This window comes from Mastacembelus armatus, chromosome 7 (genome assembly GCF_900324485.2).
Source record: "Mastacembelus armatus chromosome 7, fMasArm1.2, whole genome shotgun sequence".
Classification (NCBI taxonomy): domain Eukaryota; kingdom Metazoa; phylum Chordata; class Actinopteri; order Synbranchiformes; family Mastacembelidae; genus Mastacembelus; species Mastacembelus armatus.
The window spans coordinates 7,814,650-7,834,345 of record NC_046639.1 but is presented as its reverse complement, the minus strand read 5'-3'; the positions used below and the strand labels follow the sequence as shown (position 1 = coordinate 7,834,345).

Genomic DNA, 19,696 nt, shown 5'->3' with positions numbered 1-19,696 from the left:
ATTTTTACACTACTGTGTTTGTATGGACTAAACTAATTCAAAGTCACAAACATCACACATTAATGAGCTAGATTTAAATGTTAGGTAGATTTTATTACCTTTGGATAGAGCCAGGCTAGCTGTTTCCCCTGCTTTTATGTTTACTAAGATAAGCTAATCAGATCCTGGCTTCATATTTACTATACAAACAGAGTGGTTTGACCATCTCATCTAATGCTCTGTGCAAAAAACACAAGGTCATTTCCTAAATGACTTTTTTTTCATCTTTTTAATATGCTCACTGCATTCGCTGACAATTAAATGTTTATTGACAGTTTTTTTCCTCTGATGAATAGGCCTTTCATAGTTAAATAATAGACTATTGGTTGTAAAAGCATCTCTTTATGTGTATTCAATTTGTATCTACCCCACAGACCCTTCTCCCTGTATTGGCCAAAATGCAGCCTCTGATTAAAAATACCTGTACATTAGCATCCATAATTTATAAGAGGTTAATGGGTGCAGTAAATGTCAGCCTTGGCTCACTTACATGTGACACTGACGGACCCATTCCTTTTGCAAAGCAATCAGGAGTTTCAGAAGCACCGGGCGTGCAGTGTCCTGCAGAAAGCACAGTAAATTATGACACATGGGGAGCTTGTTTCTGAGTTCAGTAATCTGATGTTTCTTCTCAACCTCTTTGAAATCTGCATAAGCCAAATGTAGAGGTGGTGGTATTTTCATTTTTATAGCAGCTGGAGCAGATCCCTGCAATTGAGAATATAGACTATAGGCAGTAGATGTCATCAGGGAATACGTAATGCACATACACACTGACATGCATTATGTGCTGTTTTGTGCAAAAATGTAAACCTTCTTTGCTCCTAAATATCTAAATGTAAAATCTTTTATTTATCTCAGGAAGTCATATCAGACCAGTAACATGTTATTGTAGAATTTTGTTAATTTGTTAATGACCACCTTTAAATTTATGTCAGAGGATTTTGTTTACAGCATGGCGTTTCTACTCATTTAAATATCAGTTATGATGTTTAGGCCAGATGAACTCTTTATTCAGTGTATTTCATTTTACAAGTTTCTATGTTGTATCTGTATCAGTATCTGTCTTTTTCACAGCAAGTCACCTTTTTCTTGCCTTTCTTTTTTTAGGAAATTACTACGGCACACCTCGGCCTATTCACATAAGCGCGGAAAGCCCCCCTATCACCTACCAGGAACATCGCAACCTGCTAAAAAACTTCCGCACACGAAGCAAATCGCTCAGCAACCTGGAGAAGGCTGCAGAGGACGGTGAGAACAGCGAGGACTCAGGCTTGTCAGGCAAGTGCAACTAATGTAACATCATTTATATAATGCAATAACTGCAAATCTGAAGGAAAACCAAGAAGTACTCTATTGTTATGTTGCATCACAAGTGTAGTATTACATAATTATTGGGAACCTTTTTCTAATTCAAGTTTCAAAGACGTATTGACAGGAGAAAAGACATATGATGTTAAGCCCTGCACAGTAGCCCCACAGCTAAAGACTGCATTGTCTCCCTGTTCGTACAGTACCTTCAGTGTCTGATACCTAAATTAATCAGTCATTAGAATGATAAGTATGCACTGAACTCTCAGTGGGACAATGGGCTGATTGATTGCTGGATCGCCTCCAAAGTAAGGTCAGGCTTCCCTAGGTCGACCTGGCGAGGAGGTAAGCAGGAAGCAAGTGTGCAAACAGGGAAGGTGAGGGAAAAACTGTGAAAGTCATATGAGAGAGAAGCAGTGGGTGTTAACACTTGATTAGCCAACAGCTATTTTATCTAACATAAGGTAGACATTTTTATTTCAGATATGATCGATGACTCACTGTACTAGATATGATTTATTATTTTGAACAGATGGCATGAACAGATGAAAAGTCTTGTCTTGACCTCTGCTTCAGGGGTGGACGAAGTATTTAGCATCCAAATCATACTTAAATAAAACTACTGAAGTATTATCATTAACAGACACTCAAGTACCAACATAAAGTCAATCTCCATGGAAATAGACCCGGTATATGTAATGTACTATTGATGTGGAGCTGGTCTAAAACGCTTTAGTAGTAGGTAGTTCAGTGGTCGCCAGTTGTCAGGTGATTAATGGGGGATGAAGAAAAAAATGTTGCTTCACAAATTTATATTTAAATTTTATATAATATTTAAGTTTGGCTTTTCTCCGATCTTTAGATTTGTAGGAAATTGTTATTAATTTTTACCTCTTACATGAAACAATTTAGGTTTAGAAGGGAAATGCTAAATAGCCATGGTTATTTAGTACTTCATAACTGTATTTTCCACCACTGATAATAATGTCATCTATGCATATCTCAAGGCAGGTTGGAGAGTTGGCAAATTGATGGTACCAAGAAACTAAAAGATGAGCTAAACAGAAGGCATGTATGAGATTAAATGGCAGGGGTGAGAGTGCAAGGCAGTGGCATAGGGTGGTGGTGATGGAGCCAGGTGTTAAGAAAAGCGGAGATAGGGAGCCAGAATGGTACAAAAGATAAGTGAGAGGGTAAGGCAGACTGGGAGGTGAGAAATGCAGGCAGGCTGAGATCCAGATAGGCAGAGACGTGCTCCAAGTCCAAGCAGGCAGGTAGGGCAGCAAGCCGCCAGCACTGATGGAGAGGGGTGGGGGGGCAGCCAACACCCTGACCTCTGCTGACTCATCTTCTGAAGTGATACTGTGTGGGTGGATGGGTTCGGCAGCACTTGTCATGCAGCAGGACTTGGGACGCCCTGTGTTATGTCCAGTGCCTCTCAGACCCATGCTGGAGGTCACAGCTGAAGGACAGCTACAAGGACAGCTCGGCATAAAAATATGCTTATTTTTCTTCTGCTGGTAGTATGGCATGCATGGTCACACACTCTGTCTCCTTAGAGGGAGCACAGAGATGTCCGAGATGCTGACCTCAGATCTTTTTGCCTGACAACATCTAAAGGAACTGCCAGTGTCAGGTCATCACAGATTGCAAGAGAAACTTTTTCACCTACTGCATCTGTTAAATAATACAAAATGTTTGGAGTTCGATTTTTTGATTTTTACTCTGCTATCATTACAGGAGGTTCTGGAGGTCGCAGCAGCAGCGTCCCTCCCTTCCACCAGTCCTCTGGTCGGCCCCGGGCAGCCAGCAACAGCGGGGATGGTCACACCATGGAGAACGGGATCATTAGCAGCAGAGGTCGTGGCAGGGTGAGAGGTGTGATGCCTGATCACTGGGAGCAGGCCTTCAGTGACCCAGGAGAGTCTCACTACATAGAGTTAGTGTCTACCTGTTCTTCGCAAATCTGCTAAAGGAATAGTTCAACATTTTGTGAAATGTATCAAATTAGCAGAGATTTAATTTAGACAAGCTTGGTACTATACCTGTTGATTCACTAAAAATTATCTTTAGCATATCATAAAGACAAGAAACATCTAGCCTGGCTCTGCCCAAAAAATAAAACCTACCACCACAACTAAAACTCATGAACGTAACACTTTGTATCTTGTTTAGTTCTAGTGCAAGTACAGGTTGTAATTTTACAATCGCTGCTCCCAGAGATCAGCGTGGAAATAAAATGATACAAGACCATAACACCTCAAAAACCACAAATCCCTGTTTTCACACTTTGGTTTTTCTATGGATAAATAAATAAGATAATAATTATTATTAATAAGATATAAGTAGATAATTAGTAAGCTTTAGAGGTGTTTGTAGACAGGTAATTGTTATTTTTGGCCAAACACATTCAGAGCCTTTGCTTATTCTTGATTCCAGTCCTTTTGCTAACTGCTATCAGGGTCCAGCATCTGTCTTTTATGGAGAAATACGTCTAACTTGCTGTCTAACGTCAATATTGCAAGAAAGCAAATAAGTATATTTGGCCAAAATGTTCAGCTATTCCTCTAAAAACAGAAAGTAGAGCTGCCTTTTAAGTTGTCATGATTGTCAGTGGCAGGCATCTCTGTTGTGAGTGTAAAAAATGACAATGTTGTATTGTATACAAATCTATTATGTTTCTGTTATTTCTTTGGCTTCCCCCTTTGTGTCTTTAAGTCACCACCCAAAGAGCACCAGCTGGCAGAGTCCTCAAGCTTCAAGCAGGGAGACTGTCTACAAAAACGAATGTGAGCGTCTTTTGTTTCTTTTTTTCCTGTCTCTCTTTCTGGATGTAATCATTTGAGCACTGGTGATACATGTAATTGTTGAACAGCCTAAATGAGGCTGCATGCTTGTAAAGAACGGAAGTAACAAACACAGCCAGCTCGTTAGTGTCAAATGAGATGGAATGAGCTTTTAGCTGAACTGAGATGTGTAAGAGATTAAGGCCTAAAGCTTGGAGCTGCTGGCAAAGAGCCAAGCTTACTGCTGAGGCTGGCAAGGTCGACACGTGTGCGGCATGTGACCAGCAACTTAATTTTCATAATTGGGTCACATGACTTGCCATTAAGGGAACAAGGACATAATCTAGTTTCTGATGTCTGTCTGACATGGCTGATTGTAAACTTAGAAATCCATCTGTTTAGCTGAAGCCTGTTCTAGTGTAGTGCAGTACACTTTCCTCACCAGCAGGCGGTGATATAATCTTCATTATAGGCAACGTTACCTGCATGTGAAAGGATTACTGTAACTGCACTGGTGCAAACAGTTTGTGTAATCCAAACTGATCCTGTTGTAATGTGGATAGAGGATGAAGGTGGTTGGCTGGAAAAGCAGTAACAATCATTGTAATAACATTTTCCACAGATTTGGTGATGCACTGTAACACTGAACAATAACTGCAGTATAGTCCCATTACAATACTGAGTTGCTAAGTGTAATAGATGATGTTGTTGATTTGAATCTGTATTTTATTGCAATGATTTTACCAAATGCTTTGGTTTCTTGCATGTCAATTTATCTGTTTATCTATTTATATGTATTTTTAAGGCTACCTGGTGCTCTGGCTCTCTGACTCTCTCGTTTCCCTCATCCAGAAACAGAGCAGTTTTTACCATATAGTTGTAAAAGCACTCAGGACTGTTTACTGTCTTTACTCTGATCCCTCCCTGGTGGTATAATTTTGTACCCTTGCTGTTCTTGGAAGTCAACATCATTGTCATCTCAAAGTCTCTCTTGCTTTTGGTGACTACCAGGGTTCACAGACCAGCCTGAGGAGCTCAGGGGTTTCCCTGTACACACACACCTGACCAAGGGCTCCAGAGGGTTTGGTTTCAATATTGTTGGGGGCAGCAGGCCAAGAGAGTTCCTCCAGGTCTTCAGTGTGACTGCAAGTGGACCCTCAGCACTTAAGACGGGTAAAAATACAATGAAGCAGGAACACGTACTGTATGGCAAGGCTGGAAGAAATATACTGTATTGCTGTAAAGCTGTGTTAAATTAATCCAAGTTACTCTTTTGCATACACATGCTTGAATACTGATAGCAGTAGCAGGCCGAGAGGTGTAACTATGGTAAATCACACAAAATGTTAAAGATTTTAATCAACAGAGTGCTATAATACTCTATCGCTTCAGTTTTCTATCTTCTTTCGTTTGGATTATATTTTTGGAATTTTTTGATCTCACATAAAAAGTGTATGTCATAGCCAGTCCTTAATCCTCAGGGCAAGCACACCATAATCTAGCTATCATAACAGCAATATGTACACACACACACACACACACACACACACATCCATACCACTCTAGGAATCCAGAGTCTCTGCAGGGACTGAGCTCGTTCATATCTGTTAATAGGCTGCTTTAGAAGGATTAGTTGGTCGGATTAGTCCACCCACACAAAACACTGACGGTGTTTCATTTACAATCTACATTTCTCTGCACACTCACAGCATAAGAGTGGTCTGCAATGTCAAAACAACAAGGTCATCTGGTATGACTGCAGATGATTATGATCTGATGAAGTATTTTATTGAATGCGTTATAATGGTACTTATATGCATCTGCTCCTCTCTGTTTTTTAATAGCGGACATCCTTGTGTACATCAATGACGTTTGTGTGTTGGGAGTGTCTCATAAAGAGGTTGTAGAAATACTCAAATCGGTGCCTGTGGGCCACAGCGTGGATGTAGAAGTTAGAAGAGGGTATCCCATGCTCTACAACCCTGACGGTTGTCCCAAGCAGCCTCCGCCAAAGCTGCTGGACAGTGGGGATCCCACCCTACGACCTACCACCACCCAGCCTCAGCCACTGCACCAGCTACCTCGTATTCCAGCACCCACTCCCCAGACGCAGCACTTTAACTTTAATGGGGTCCACAGTGGTGGGAGCTACATGGAACCAGGAGTGACTCTAGACACTAATGGAAATGCCACATCTTTCACCATCAGGCAACCGCAGTCATACAGGCGCTCCAGTATGAGCAACGCTGCCTCCCCTCCCCCTATGCGCCCACCTCGTACCTTGAGAAGTTTAGCCAGGCTGCAGTTTCTCGACCCAGCCCTGGCCAGCCAGAGTGACAGTGAGGTTGTTTCTGCCATTGGTTCGCACAGGTAACACCTACGCGTACAACACAAAAGGGAGTCTACACAAACACAGACTAGTGCCTTCAGACATTATGAAGTACATTCATTTAAATTTGCAAATCACCTTTTTAAGGTTAATACAATTAAATGATGGTTTACCTGTAATTTCAAATTCAGCTTCTTTAAATTAAGAAAGATTTTTCTTTAGGTTGTCGAAAATTAACTCTATCCATCCATCCATCTTCTTCCGCTTATCTGGGGCCGGGTCACGGGGGCAGTAGCCTAAGCAGGGATGCCCAGACTTCCCTGATAAACAGAAAATGAAATGTGCAATTCAAATCAGACTAAGTGAGCAATGACCTCTAACCTGATAATGATTGACAGATTCTGGTATGGCGGCACTTTTATTGATTATCTGGTATTTGTTCTTAGAGGAAAAGCATCTTGTATATATCTGCAATAGCAGCGGCAGGTCAGAAGTGGTAGTAACAGTATGAGTAGGATCTACTGTACCTTACCGTCAGTCCATAAGTCAAACAATATTCAGCAAGTGATTGATTATTGTTTATTCATTTTTTGTCATTTTCAAGAAAAATGCAAAATAATTGTTCCATGTTCTCAAATGCAATAATTTCCTGCTTGTTCGTCATATCTAAAAGTCAATGAAACATCAGTGGGTTGTGGTTGGACAAATTTTTAATAGATTACATTGGGCCCCATTAGCGAAGTGGTTCAGGTAGGTCTCCATGTGCATGGGGCACAACGTGTGATGCTGGAGGTTCGGGTCTGGCTGCTGAAATGTGTCACAGGTCTACCTGCTCTGTCTCCCTTGTTTACCAACTGTCAAATAAAGGCAAAAGATTATTACAGTGGACTCTTGGATGAGCAGCTTTCAAAATCTTTGAACTTTTAGTAAAATGTTTAACTGGGAATGTAATTGGCTCATGAATTGATCATGAATATAATCATATAAATTAGTTAAAAAATTTGTAATATAATATAATAAAATTAGTAATATAAATTAGTTGCAGCCCTATATATAGCATAAGAATTTGTGCCAAAACTAACTGATGTTCATCAACTACTGATGTTAACTCCCCTTCCTCTTTCTCATCAGGGCATCAATGATTCGTAATCACAACAATAACTCCCTCACAACACCCCCTCATCCTTTACATTACGGCACATCCAAGTCATCTGAGAGCGACCTGTCAACCTGTACCCTGTCAGGGTCTCATCTTCCCCTGCCTCGTTCACCCAGGAGACCCTCATCCTCCGCCGGCGGACCCCTTGGCACTCATTCTCACCTCTTCAGGCCACAGACCTCCCACCTCAGACCTCCCCCCACCCCTGACAGCCCCCACCACAGAGGCTTTAGTGGCTTCCTTGGCAACACCAGCCCCACTGTGAGCCGCAGCAGCATGTCCTCCCCTGGGGCAATGAGTGTGGGCAGTGCAGTTGGCAGTGGAGGGGAGCTGGTGCCTGTGGCCTTGGCTCAGACTGAAGGAGACAGAGGACTTGGCTTCAGTGTGACGGCTGGCGGTCCGGGAGGGAAGATGACTATAGTGAAGAGAGTCTGGGATAGGAAACAGTGCAACTCCCTGCAGCCAGGGGATGCTATTGTCAAAATCAACGGGGCTGATGTCCAGAGTCTTAGCTTTGCACAGGTAATGGATGACTGAGTGGGAGGGGAGTACAGAAAAGAAACATGAACTGAGCTAATTTATTTTGAAATAACTTTTCTAACAGATGACTGCATTTTTTCTTACTATTTTCACTGGAACTCATTTTATTTTTGTTAGGATTTTTTTTACAGCCTACATTTATTCTTTTCATTTTCAAGTCTTTCTAAAAGATAATAGTAATAATAATGATAATATAAAATAACCATTCAACATATACATTTCATCCCCAAACAATTAACAATCTACACTGTCTTTTCAATAACAGACTAAAAAAGAGTACGCTGAAGACAGAGCTTATTTCTATCACTAGATTTAAAATTACTAAGTCCAGGTATCTAGGAGTTCTCCATGCAATAAACAGACTGTCCATAGATAAACAAAAAGCACTGTATCACTGAACAATTCATAGCCTTTCGACAAAAAGTGATATTATGCTGAAAACTACTTAGTCAGCATATTATTTAGATGCATTTATTTAATTTGTAAGTACTAAATCCAGTAAGACACTTAGACACCTTGAGTCGGTTCCATAAATTCACCCCTCTGACAGAAACACACCTAGTTTTATCTAAATTTGTTATGGCTCACATTTTTTTTAAATCAATTTCCTTTAAGATTGTAACCACTCTCCCTCTTATTGAAATCTTTTTTTTTGTATGCTCTTATGTAACAGGTTTTTACTAGCGTTGTATACTATCTGAGGAATTTGAAAATCTACTATATCATCTAATTTCAATAGCTTAGTAATTTGAGAAGATTTTTAGAGGGAACATCTACTAATAAATCTTACAGCTGTCTGTAATAAAGATTTGTCAACACTAGGCTAGAACATCCAAAGTCACGCTTTAAATCACCTCTATGCTTGTTCACAGGTGCAAACAGTCCTTCAGGAACATACCAGACAGGGAGAAGTCATCTTATTGGTTTACAGAGGAGGTAAATTATTCACATTTGTGGTCTTTGTAGAATGAGATTTTTAATAGCTGACCATAATTTTTTTTGTCACTGTGGCTATATTAATTTCAAAGCTATTTTGTCTCTCATCCTCAGGTATCTATCATTCAGCCATCTCCCCTGGCTCCATTCGGAGACTTCCCCCACCTCTACTCAGGCCCCCCCCTCCACCTGTTGGTGCAGACAACTCATCTGTGCTCCCAGAAACGCTGCCTATGACCCGTATTTCTCTTAGCAGTCCTCCCTCCCCAGCCCTGACATGTTCCTCACTGATCCAGAGCACTAGTTTCTTGGAGTCGGTTCCAGTGACCCTGACAATGGAACCCAAAGACTGGATCAACACGGGTCTGGAAGATGAGGCAGGTGGTGTAACGGTGCCTGAGTCATGTCTGGACAAGGAGGGAGGAGAACGAAGGCGGCCTCTCCGAGGGTTTGATGTGGAGCTGAGGAGAAAGCCGGGAGAGGGCTTTGGGTTTGTCATTGCTTCTCAGGATGTGGAGAATGGCAAAGGTGAGTGTCAACAAGTGCAGCATTTGTTTGTGCTTTGGTTTGTGAAACTTTATTCTTTTATTGAAGGATTTGAAATAGAAATGGATGGACATTACGCTGCATCAGTTGAACCTTTCTGGCCCAGGAGAACCATTTGGTTGCCTGCCCCTGAAAACAGGTTTAATTTGGATGTCCTTGTGGACAGATGCACCATTAGGTAATTACAGATTAAAAAGTGGTCACATGGCCACATGCCACCAGATGAGTCATAATGCATCACCCCTTTTCTTAGAACATGTGCTTTTTTTCCACATTGGTTTTGTTAGCATTGTTGATGGAAATTAGCTTTGGTAGCCACTGTCTTTAGTGGTTTATCATGGAGTGCAAAAAACATGATGAGAATTACCCGTAGTCCTGCGGTGCACAGTAACTAAATGCTGCATCCCTATGCTAAGTTTACACTCTGGGAACAGTTTACAGCCCTCTACCTGATGACCTGACAGGATTTATATGGTAAAATACAGCACAATCCATTCTGGTATGTTTGGTTTTAAATCTTAGACAAGCAGCAGTACCATATTCCATAAACATAGCATAATATAAACTTCTCACTGAGGAGTCATGAGTCTGTGGAACACCTGTACCAGACATTTTCCTGATTTATAGGATCTCACAATGCTTCTTGTTTTGCTTTAGACAAACCTAAACACACATTTGTGCATTTGTTCCTACAATGCCCATGCAAAGGCATTTTCTTTCTGTTTGGTTGTATGAGAATTGCCTGCATTTATTTGTACTTGTGCGAGAACCTTTGGGATCAATATTCAGAATGCGTGACATCCAGTGGCCCAATTTATTATTTAGTATTTTTATTATTATTTATTTTCAGTTATTTATTTTTAGTCTTCCACTTTACTCTGCAGCAATCAAAGGCTACCCATCGTTTTCAGGATACAAGATTCTCCTCTTGGTATAACAATCTTTTAATGGTTTGGCTCCCATTTCATGTCACGCCTGTTCTGAGTCTATGCACCTAGAAGACCCCTCCTGCCACAAAGGGAGATACCATTTTAGGCACCTAAAAATTTAACTGTTTACCTTTCCATGTTAAACATAAAGACAAAGCAAAGATCATTTTTCAAACAATGTCTTTATTAAAACTATATAAGCCTTAGTACTAGTACTATATGTACAGTTTACTGTGAGTATGTAGTTAAATATATTGTTTTGTTGATATTTAGAAGTTTGTTTTATTTTAATACAAGTCAAGACCTTTATGTGATCGTATCATCAAATCAATACTCTCTGTTTTTCTCTGTGCAGTCTGAGGAGACAGGACTTCGAGGCTTGTTTATGTTCTGTCAGGGAATCAAATACATCCTGTCCTTGTTAACTTATAGTGTATTGTTTATGAGTAGTGGCTTAACTGCAATATCTCGATGATGTATGACCATCCCCCTCCTTCCCCTATCTTGCATTTGGTGTGCTGCTCAAGTTTGATGCAGTTCAATTTGCTTTATTGCCCGGACGAACACACATTTATATTTTTGTGGTGAGATTAAGGTTGTACCTGTCTCTGCAGTACGGAGACCTTGCCTCCCTCCTTGCTCTTCAGCCAGGCTCCCCTTCATTCCACTCTTGCTGTGTCACAGAAAGAGGTCTGCTCTTTAGCTCTTTTTCCTCTATCATTTCCTCATCCCATCTCTCTCTCTCTCTCTCTCTTTTTTTCTCGTTAGTCTTTCTCTCTACTGCTCCTCTCTTATAAGCTCCCGCCCACTGTCTCCCTCTCCCACACCCCCTTTTACTCTGCAGTAAAAGCGTCCAGTCTGTTTTTTCAAAAGATTAAAAACTCTCTCTCCATCCTGCCTCCTGCTTTCCCCATCGCTCTCTGCATGCTTAAGAGAAATGCAACACTAAACATTTCCCTCACAGAGGAGCAACAGAGGGGGCAGTGAATCTGTATTTTAGCTCCTGCTGACCGTTACTGTACATGTGAACCTCAACACCTTCAAGCTTCCTGACACGGAATATAGGATTTCTTTTTCTGCACATGCTAATCAAAAAGCCATGCTGGAGAGACTACAGTCTGCGCTGAAAACTGTGAAGGAGTCTAAACGTAATTATTTGCTCCAATTCTTGTTTTTTTTGTTTAGCATAAATTAGAAGGATGCTGATTTTGTTCTGTGTTTCCCAGTTAGCTTTGAGCATGAGCTAGACTTTTTAAATTGTGTTGCACTCTAAAGTTTGCACAGTTAAGTGTGTTGACTTTGGAAAGTTAGATTCATGGGCACTCATGTTGTAGATGTCAGACAGGTAATCAAACTGATGCTGTGATGCTTATTTTTACAGTTAGACTGACTGATGGTTATAGCAACAACATCAGATGAAAGGCTTAAAGCAGCTGATGGCATGGTGATGTCACGATGGTCTATGTATTAGAGCCATTTGTGCTACACGGGCTTTAACAGATAGCAACAGCAGTGCTGAGTTCAGCATTACCTAACCTGCACAAACACTACAATACGATTGATCCTGCAACAGAGCTGTAGGATGCATCTGCAGGCTGCTGTGGGCATGTCTGTACCGGCTGATGTTTCTGGCTGTATAGGGGGATTTTGACAGTGGTGGGGAGGGGGTCTACCACAACCCCTGAGCGGTGATCAGTACAGCGAGTCAGACACTGGCTGGCTGCTGGGCATACCGCAGTGAGATTATTCTGTACAGGAGAACATGGAGAGCCACAGGAAAAGACACCACAGCACAAAGTAGTCCATTTGGCTGCATCTGTGTGTGGTTTACAAGTGTGTGCGTGTTTATGCATTTGTGGCTGAGTACATCTGTTCCAATCCCTCTGCGTATGAGTAACTGTGTATGTGTATGCATAATGGTGCAGTGTGCGTGGCTGTTGCATGTGTATTCATGTGTTTGGCGACTGTTGATGTTCGACTGATGTATTATGCACGATAAGAAGACTATTTGCAAAGCTGCCTTGGCTTTGATTTGACCTGATTGCTGTTTCAGCCTGGGTCACACAGATTAGGCCCAGAAGCTCAGAGATGTGTCTCTAGGCTCTGAATTATAGGCTGTACCTTTTAACAGGGTCATAGTTCCAATGTGACATACACTTCACCGCAGATGACATTCCTGGTACCCCAGTTACAATTTTCAATTCAACAAGGTTTTTGTTTTACACTCTAAAATAATTTAAACAAGCCATTTCATTTTCATTCTGGTGGAATGCAGACTAGAGGGATGGTTATGTACTTTAGTTGAATCAGACTCTCAAATGTTTATGCCTTTTTACATAAGGCTACTGGCAAGACTCTAGAGGGGCCAGCTGTCACCAAAGTACAGCGTACCCTGAAAGTGGGGTCATGGACAGAGTAATAGGGAGTTTACTAAGACAAAAAAAAAAGGGGGAACAGAATACAGAATTACAAGTCTAAGCACACAGAGGCAGAGCGCCCAGCTAAAAACTGTAAGAAGCTTTTTATTTGTTGCAGAGAAAAAGATATTTTGTGGTGCCAATGAACATTACTGCTGCATGTGTGTGTTTATGTGTGTATGCTTTCTATGCCAGAGGCATGCTAAAGAAGGGAGTCTGCAAGTCCTGCAAGAGCCAAGCATAAAAATCACTGACACCATATAAACAGAAGTGTAAATACCTAAAGTCTGTTGTTATGGGAAATATGACACGTTCAGGACAGAAGAATATTGCTGAAAAGCTTGTGCTCCATGACAGTTTGTTTTTCGGGAGAAAGACAAATTACTGAACAGCAAAGAACCACTCCTGGTGTGTCACTGGATGGAGAGATAAATTGATAGATGTGATGATGAAGGAGAAGAGAAATGTTTCAAAGAGACACTAGGGGAGGTGTAAGAAAGGCTTCTGTTGGAAATAATTCATAACAGAAACCTGCCAAAAATGATCCACAGCTTAATGACAGATTGTTTTAGGAAATCTGGCATTAGTGAAACAAATCTTTTCTCTTTCAAATCTACATTTGACTGCTCGTATTGCTCACTGTCATCAGTTAAAAGACAAGTTATGGTGCTAAATGTATTTTCCACGTTCCAGCTGCAGCCAAAGTCAAGTCCAGTATGAACTGCCGTAACTCAGGCCACAAGACATTTAAGGTTGTAGTCATTAACTGTTTAAATCTTTGCTTTCAGCGGCTTCTCTTCTCCCTCATCGGTTTGTGACGGTCCGTCGTGGCAGCCCAGCAGCCAAGAGTGGGCAGATCCGGCCTGGAGACCGATTAGAGGCGGTAGAGGGACGCTCGGTGGTGACTCTGCCTCACCGGGAGCTTGCTCAGATACTTCGCAGAGCAGGGAACACTCTACGCCTCACCATTATCCCCCGTCCAAGCACCTGTAAGCTTAGACTTAAAACTAAAATACACAACCTGACTATTAATTTATAGTCTGATCTCAAATTTTCTTTCTTCTAGACTCTTCAAGCTTTTCAGAAACAACTGAATATGACCCTGATCACAGAAACAGAAAAGGGCAGAGGTCACGTCCGAAGGTGAGGGCATAATCATCAGATTTTCTTACCCACTGGCAGTGAACGATATTTCCTGCAGTGATGATTATCAGTCTTCATTCTCACCCTCTTTGCTCTTGTCTCCCAGCGTGACTCCAGGTATTACAGCGTAGACCTGGATCGTGGACCCTCGGGCTTCGGCTTCAGCCTCCGAGGTGGCAGTGAGTACAACATGGGCCTCTACGTCCTGGGACTGATGGAGGGAGGGCCCGCTTCACGGAGCCAAAAAATGCAGGTATGTCTATACGCTGTGTGTATTTGACAGTTTATCAATATACATATACTACTAAAAATACTCTTACTGTAATATATTTCTATCTGTTCTCCTCTGTATTTGAGCGTCTCCTCTGTCATAGTGTTACTGTTTGTATGTTAATAGTGTAAGTAAACATGTCCAGGTGACATCTTTGATGAACACACATTTAAAGTTGTCAATACTGTTTAATACCAGGTTACTTTTCAGTATGACCCAACACAGCACTAATTAGCAAGCTTTAGCATGCTAACACACAATTAAGACAGTGAACTTATAGTATGTCTAGCATAAGCTTTTTGCTAACCCTCACAGAACTGCTATTGGGGTTAATTGTAGCGCCTTTTTTCCAAAATTTCCACCTCAGTTAAATAAAGTTTACCTGTCAGCTGGTCATCGCAACATAATTTTGTTTTCAGCAGGAAAAGAACAGGCATAAATAATAAAACCCGTGATGGCTGAATTCTATTTAGCTGCTTCACTTTCAGGTTCTATGCTTTGTATCTTACTTATTAGTAACACATGCTTTTCCTGGACAAATCAAATTCAAATACAAAACGCTCTGGTTGCAGGTGAGCGACCAGCTTGTGGAGATCAATGGGAACAGTACGGCAGGGATGACACACAGCCAGGCTGTTGAGCACATCCGCAGGGGAGGCCACCGCATCCACCTGGTCCTCAAGAGAGGAAACGGCTACGTGCCTGACTATGGTAAGGTACAGTAAGAGGGTCTGGGTGTTAGTTGGTGTTATCACGTGTGTGAAAATAGATGCAATTTAAGTTATATCTTTGCAATGCATTTGTCTTGGGTGCGTAATCTCCTATTTGCTTCTTCTTTAGCATTGATTCTAACTAAACTACTTTTTTTACTCTTTCTTTTGGGGTGTTATTTCATTTTTTTAACCCATTTATATTTCTGGTTTGACATTTTGCATTCCCTCAACTACATTTTCCCTCTTCATGTGGCCTCTCTTGATTTTCCCCCTTTGGCACAATTCCTCCTCTCGCAAACTTTTCTCTTTTTTGCTCTGCTGCTACCTTTCTCCTTTTTTCCGTTTTTCTCTCTCTCAGTGGAGCTCTCCAGCTTGTCTCTATGTATGACCAACTCCAAGCTAGGCGAGCCTTGCTTCTATGTCATTGGACGGACAGAGAATACGCGGTTGGTAATGGTTCCTGTTAGTTCTCCCATTTTCTGTCTCTCTACATTTCTCTGCTCAGTCATCACTGTGTCTTCACTTGTAGTGAATAGATGCCTTTGTGTGTTCGACCCCGTCATTATAAAATTATTTGGAATTTCAACTCACGATGTAATGCGTACAACACTGTCCTTGCTACCCAATTTAGTTTCCCTCAACCCCTACCTTTGAACAGAATTCACCAACTTCAAAATTTGTAAGCAAAATAATTCAGCAAAGAAAATTGCACTGTTATAGAGCATAATGATGCATCTCATTTTTAGGGAAGGGTTATCCAAAGGTTGTCCTAAAATAGAAAATCTGCTGTTGTTACACAAGCTGACTTAATGCACTGCTTAAAAAAACACTTTCTGAATATCACTGCTCTGTAATAACAGATTACATAATGTGCTTTACCAGGGACTTTGCTCTTTGTCTCTCTTACCTGTCTGTATTCTGTATTCTCGTCCTCTCTTCATTCTCTCTCTTCATGTAACGTTTGTCCAGGCCATGAGCACAGAATCACCTCCCCCTCCCTCCTGCATCACCCCAAGGAGCAGGGTTTGGCTGCAGTAGACTCCACTGGGCGAAGGGGGCACAGCTCCAAGGAGAGAGGGAGAAGCAGTTCTTCAAATGGACATGAGAAAGAAAGGAGGAGAAGACGAAGAAGGAGGCAGGCATCAGGGGGAGGGGGACACCTGGATTCACAAAGCCCCATTTCAGAGCAGGGAGAGATCTCTCATGAAGCCAGGGACAGGAGAAGGAGGAGCAAAAGCAAAAGCAGGGTTCGGAGTTTACCTAGAGATAACCTCAGGAATTACAATGATAGCGACGTGAAGAAAGGAAGGGAGAGGAGGAGGGGCAGGAGGAGAGAGAGAAAAAACAGAAGTGAGGAGAGGGTGAGGACGGCAGAGGATGAGGAGGAGTCTGAGCAAGAGGAAGAGCTAGAGGCACCTGATGATAAGGAGGTGGACAAGAGAGTGAATTTAGAAAGAGAAGGGAATATTACCCCACCAATTCCAAGTCCAAACCAAAAGCTTCCCAGACCAAAGCAAGGCTGGGGGGCAGTGTATGATATAACCTGGGACATGGCGGCAGAGTACAGGAACCTGAGGAAAGAGAAGGAGCTTGACAGCGAGCAGGAGCAGGAGAGGTCATGGGATAGTGACAGGGATGAGGATGAAGAAACAGGGCTGAAAGACGATGATGCACACAACATGAGCATCAAGAAGCCTTTAACAAGTGTTCCTGTGATAGATCCAGTGTCACAGAGAAAGTGCTTCTCCTTCCTCACCCCCACACTGTCTATAGAGCAGCTGGGGGACGATGAGTCAGAGTCTGAAGGCAGCCAAATTGACGGCAGCGTGTCTGCTGCCAGTATCTCAGGCCTTTCTCTGCCTGCCATAGATGCAGACGGGAACGCGGCGGCAGTGCTGCCAGGCCCTTGGCTGAAACCCAGCCAGCAGAGGCTAGCTCAGGTTGTAGAGGGGAATAGGAGCCCCGGAACATGGACAAAGCAGGGGGGTGGAAGAAGCACTGTCTCTTGACTTTTGACTGGAAGTAGAGCATGCAGCAGCTGAAAGATACAGATCAGGTTCTGTCCACCTTACACTGTTAGACCTCAGCTTGTTTTCTGCAGCTACCCACTCTATTAACATTTTCTCTATTTAATATCCACAGTAGTATGGAGTCATGTTCTTTGTGCCTTTTGACAGCTGTCCTCCGGCTGATGTTACATGTTGATATCACATTTTAACTTTAACACCAACAGGTGTTTTTCACTGATGAAGCAACACTTACATTGTCTTTTTTTGTCTAAAACATTATCGCCCTCATTATGTTGCACTCCTTTCTTCACATTTGCAGTATTTCTGATCCATGTTTCCAAGACAACAAGACACGTTAGTTTAACCCACTTCCTAACTCTCACTCACCTTTCTGCTTCTCTCCTGCTACTTCAGCCATATCTTCTCTGAAGTCCCCCAGCCCAATACCCCCAGTGTACAAAACAGCATAGACATTCCCTTTTACCTCATGAAAATACCAAGCAATAATAAAGCAAGTGTCCAAGACTATCAGCCATCTACATCCACTGCACCATGTCGCTCTGGTCTGAAAGGAACAGTCTAACGTGTTCGTAATATATCCTTGTCTTATGTGGACACTCGCCTCGACTTGTAATGTTCTATATGACTGAATATTCGATTGTGATCATGCAAATCCCTTTTAACAGCAGGTGTGAAATCTATATTCTGTAAATATCTGTAGAGAAATAAATGACAGAAGCTATTGTAAATATTATACTAACTGGAACCATGCCCTTATTTGTATTACTGCATTGTTATACTTAATAAGTCTCTATAAATAAGTATATGCAGTATATCTATATATCACATTCAACAGCTACTTGTTCATACTATCGACTATCGTGTGATGAGAAATAATGTGAAAATTGATATATTGTGAAGGCTCAAAATGTAAACAGACTAAAAACTATACTGTACCTGTCCTATTCATAAATGAATGTTTTGTACTACGCTGCTTGAGTGTGGATTAAGATGCCGTGTGTCATACCCTACTTCAGACGTCAGCAAAAGATGCCAAAAATATGCATCTGGTGTGCATATTTCAAGTACTGTTAATGTTGTGTGTGGGGGGGTCAGAACAAGCTCACTATCTCGGTTATAGACAGTGCTGTGCCCATTGTGCCACGTACAGTTGCCTTGGTAACATAAACCAGTTTGTCCTAACTGCAGATTTTTCTTGCTGTGAAAACCCTTGCTCTGAGGTCTCTAATATGAGAGGTGGGCAGGCTGTTTAATAATTCCAGTCATGCCAAAACAAAGCCCCCTTCTGTAAATCCACTAAAATAATTATCATAAGCCTCTGATGAATTTAAGCTTGGTGTTGCATCTGAGAAGGCAAAATAGCACATTATTTTGTTTTGCCTTTTTCTTTTTTTCTTACAAATTCTGTTATAGATAAAAGAGGGGCCAAGCTGGACGGATACTGTGAGATGTTATTTTTCTATGAAATTATCTTTTTTGAAATACTCAGGTTTTCAGATCCTTTGTGCTAGATCGGCCATTAGGAGGGAAAGCTGCACAGTGACTTCACACCATTTTCATAAGGCAGAGCGAATTATTTAAATGTTAAACTTATGTTGAGTGTTAATGGCAGCACTTGGAGACGCAGACTGTTACAATTATTTGTTTACCAGCCCGTAATTACCTAAAGGTTGATGTTAGAAGTGAAGTCATTCCTTCGTTTGTACCTATCATGAACAAAACACAGACCGAAATGAATTGGTCAGTGTGCTCTACCCATATGTTTGCACTGCTGCCCAGAAAAGGTAGTATGGTGACCAAACCAACACACTGTATTCCCCAACCGATAACCATACACACAGTAACCTATAGTCTGTAAGACTTGTTTTATAACTTTCTTTTTTTAGACCTTCATTTCCTAAGGGGGATTATGTGGCTGAACTGTAAACATGTTCTAATAAAACTGCAAATAAACTGCTGAAACAATTTCCTCAGTGGCCATGCTTGTTTTTCTTTTTATTGCCTTTTTTTTTAACACCAGAAGAGCCACAGCAACGGACAGCAGATGGCAGCAAAATAATAGGCTAAAGTAGTTTTAGGAAACGTGGGATTTGATGCTATGAAGGCCTGTGTGTGTGAGTGTGTGTGAGAGAGAGATTATTTTGGGGGTCCCATAAGATATTCAGGAACAGTGTGAGATCTGAGAATAAATCAGGATGCATTAAGAGCTGATGAATGAGATCTACCGAGAGGGTAAAAATCTGATAATTTCCCACAGATCAATTATTTAATCTGCTTTTTGCAAGAACAGGGATTTCACATTTTCCACGAGGCATCACCACTCAGTCTAATATTAGTTTCCTGTGCTGTACAGCAGCCTCAGCCTCGGCGAGAGAGGCAATTATACAGAGAGAGGAGCGGGTGGATTTATAGTGTCTCTGTTCAAATATGGGCACTTAAGTACTACTACTAAAAATAACACGGCTCCAAGGCCTTCATCTTCTAATAATCACTGCATGTCTTCCTCTCATGTTGTCCAAAGCCGCATCCTTCTGTTCATCTCAGACA

At 41.6% G+C, this 19,696-nt stretch overlaps 1 protein-coding gene across 1 annotated transcript in view; it reads left to right on the top strand.

The window, feature by feature from the left end:
• Nucleotides 1-19,050, top strand: part of magixb (MAGI family member, X-linked b) — a 35,155-nt gene extending 16,105 nt beyond the window's left edge. The window contains exons 5-17 of the mRNA XM_026331393.1: nucleotides 1,150-1,324; nucleotides 3,110-3,289; nucleotides 4,069-4,139; nucleotides 5,148-5,309; nucleotides 5,981-6,506; nucleotides 7,597-8,146; nucleotides 9,037-9,100; nucleotides 9,215-9,628; nucleotides 13,781-13,981; nucleotides 14,059-14,135; nucleotides 14,242-14,388; nucleotides 14,979-15,117; nucleotides 16,089-19,050. Of these exons, the coding sequence (XP_026187178.1) occupies nucleotides 1,150-1,324; nucleotides 3,110-3,289; nucleotides 4,069-4,139; nucleotides 5,148-5,309; nucleotides 5,981-6,506; nucleotides 7,597-8,146; nucleotides 9,037-9,100; nucleotides 9,215-9,628; nucleotides 13,781-13,981; nucleotides 14,059-14,135; nucleotides 14,242-14,388; nucleotides 14,979-15,117; nucleotides 16,089-17,128 (3,746 nt within the window). The 3' untranslated portion in view covers nucleotides 17,129-19,050. The remainder of the gene's footprint in view (nucleotides 1-1,149; nucleotides 1,325-3,109; nucleotides 3,290-4,068; nucleotides 4,140-5,147; nucleotides 5,310-5,980; nucleotides 6,507-7,596; nucleotides 8,147-9,036; nucleotides 9,101-9,214; nucleotides 9,629-13,780; nucleotides 13,982-14,058; nucleotides 14,136-14,241; nucleotides 14,389-14,978; nucleotides 15,118-16,088) is intronic.
• The last annotated feature ends 646 nt before the right edge of the window (nucleotides 19,051-19,696 follow it).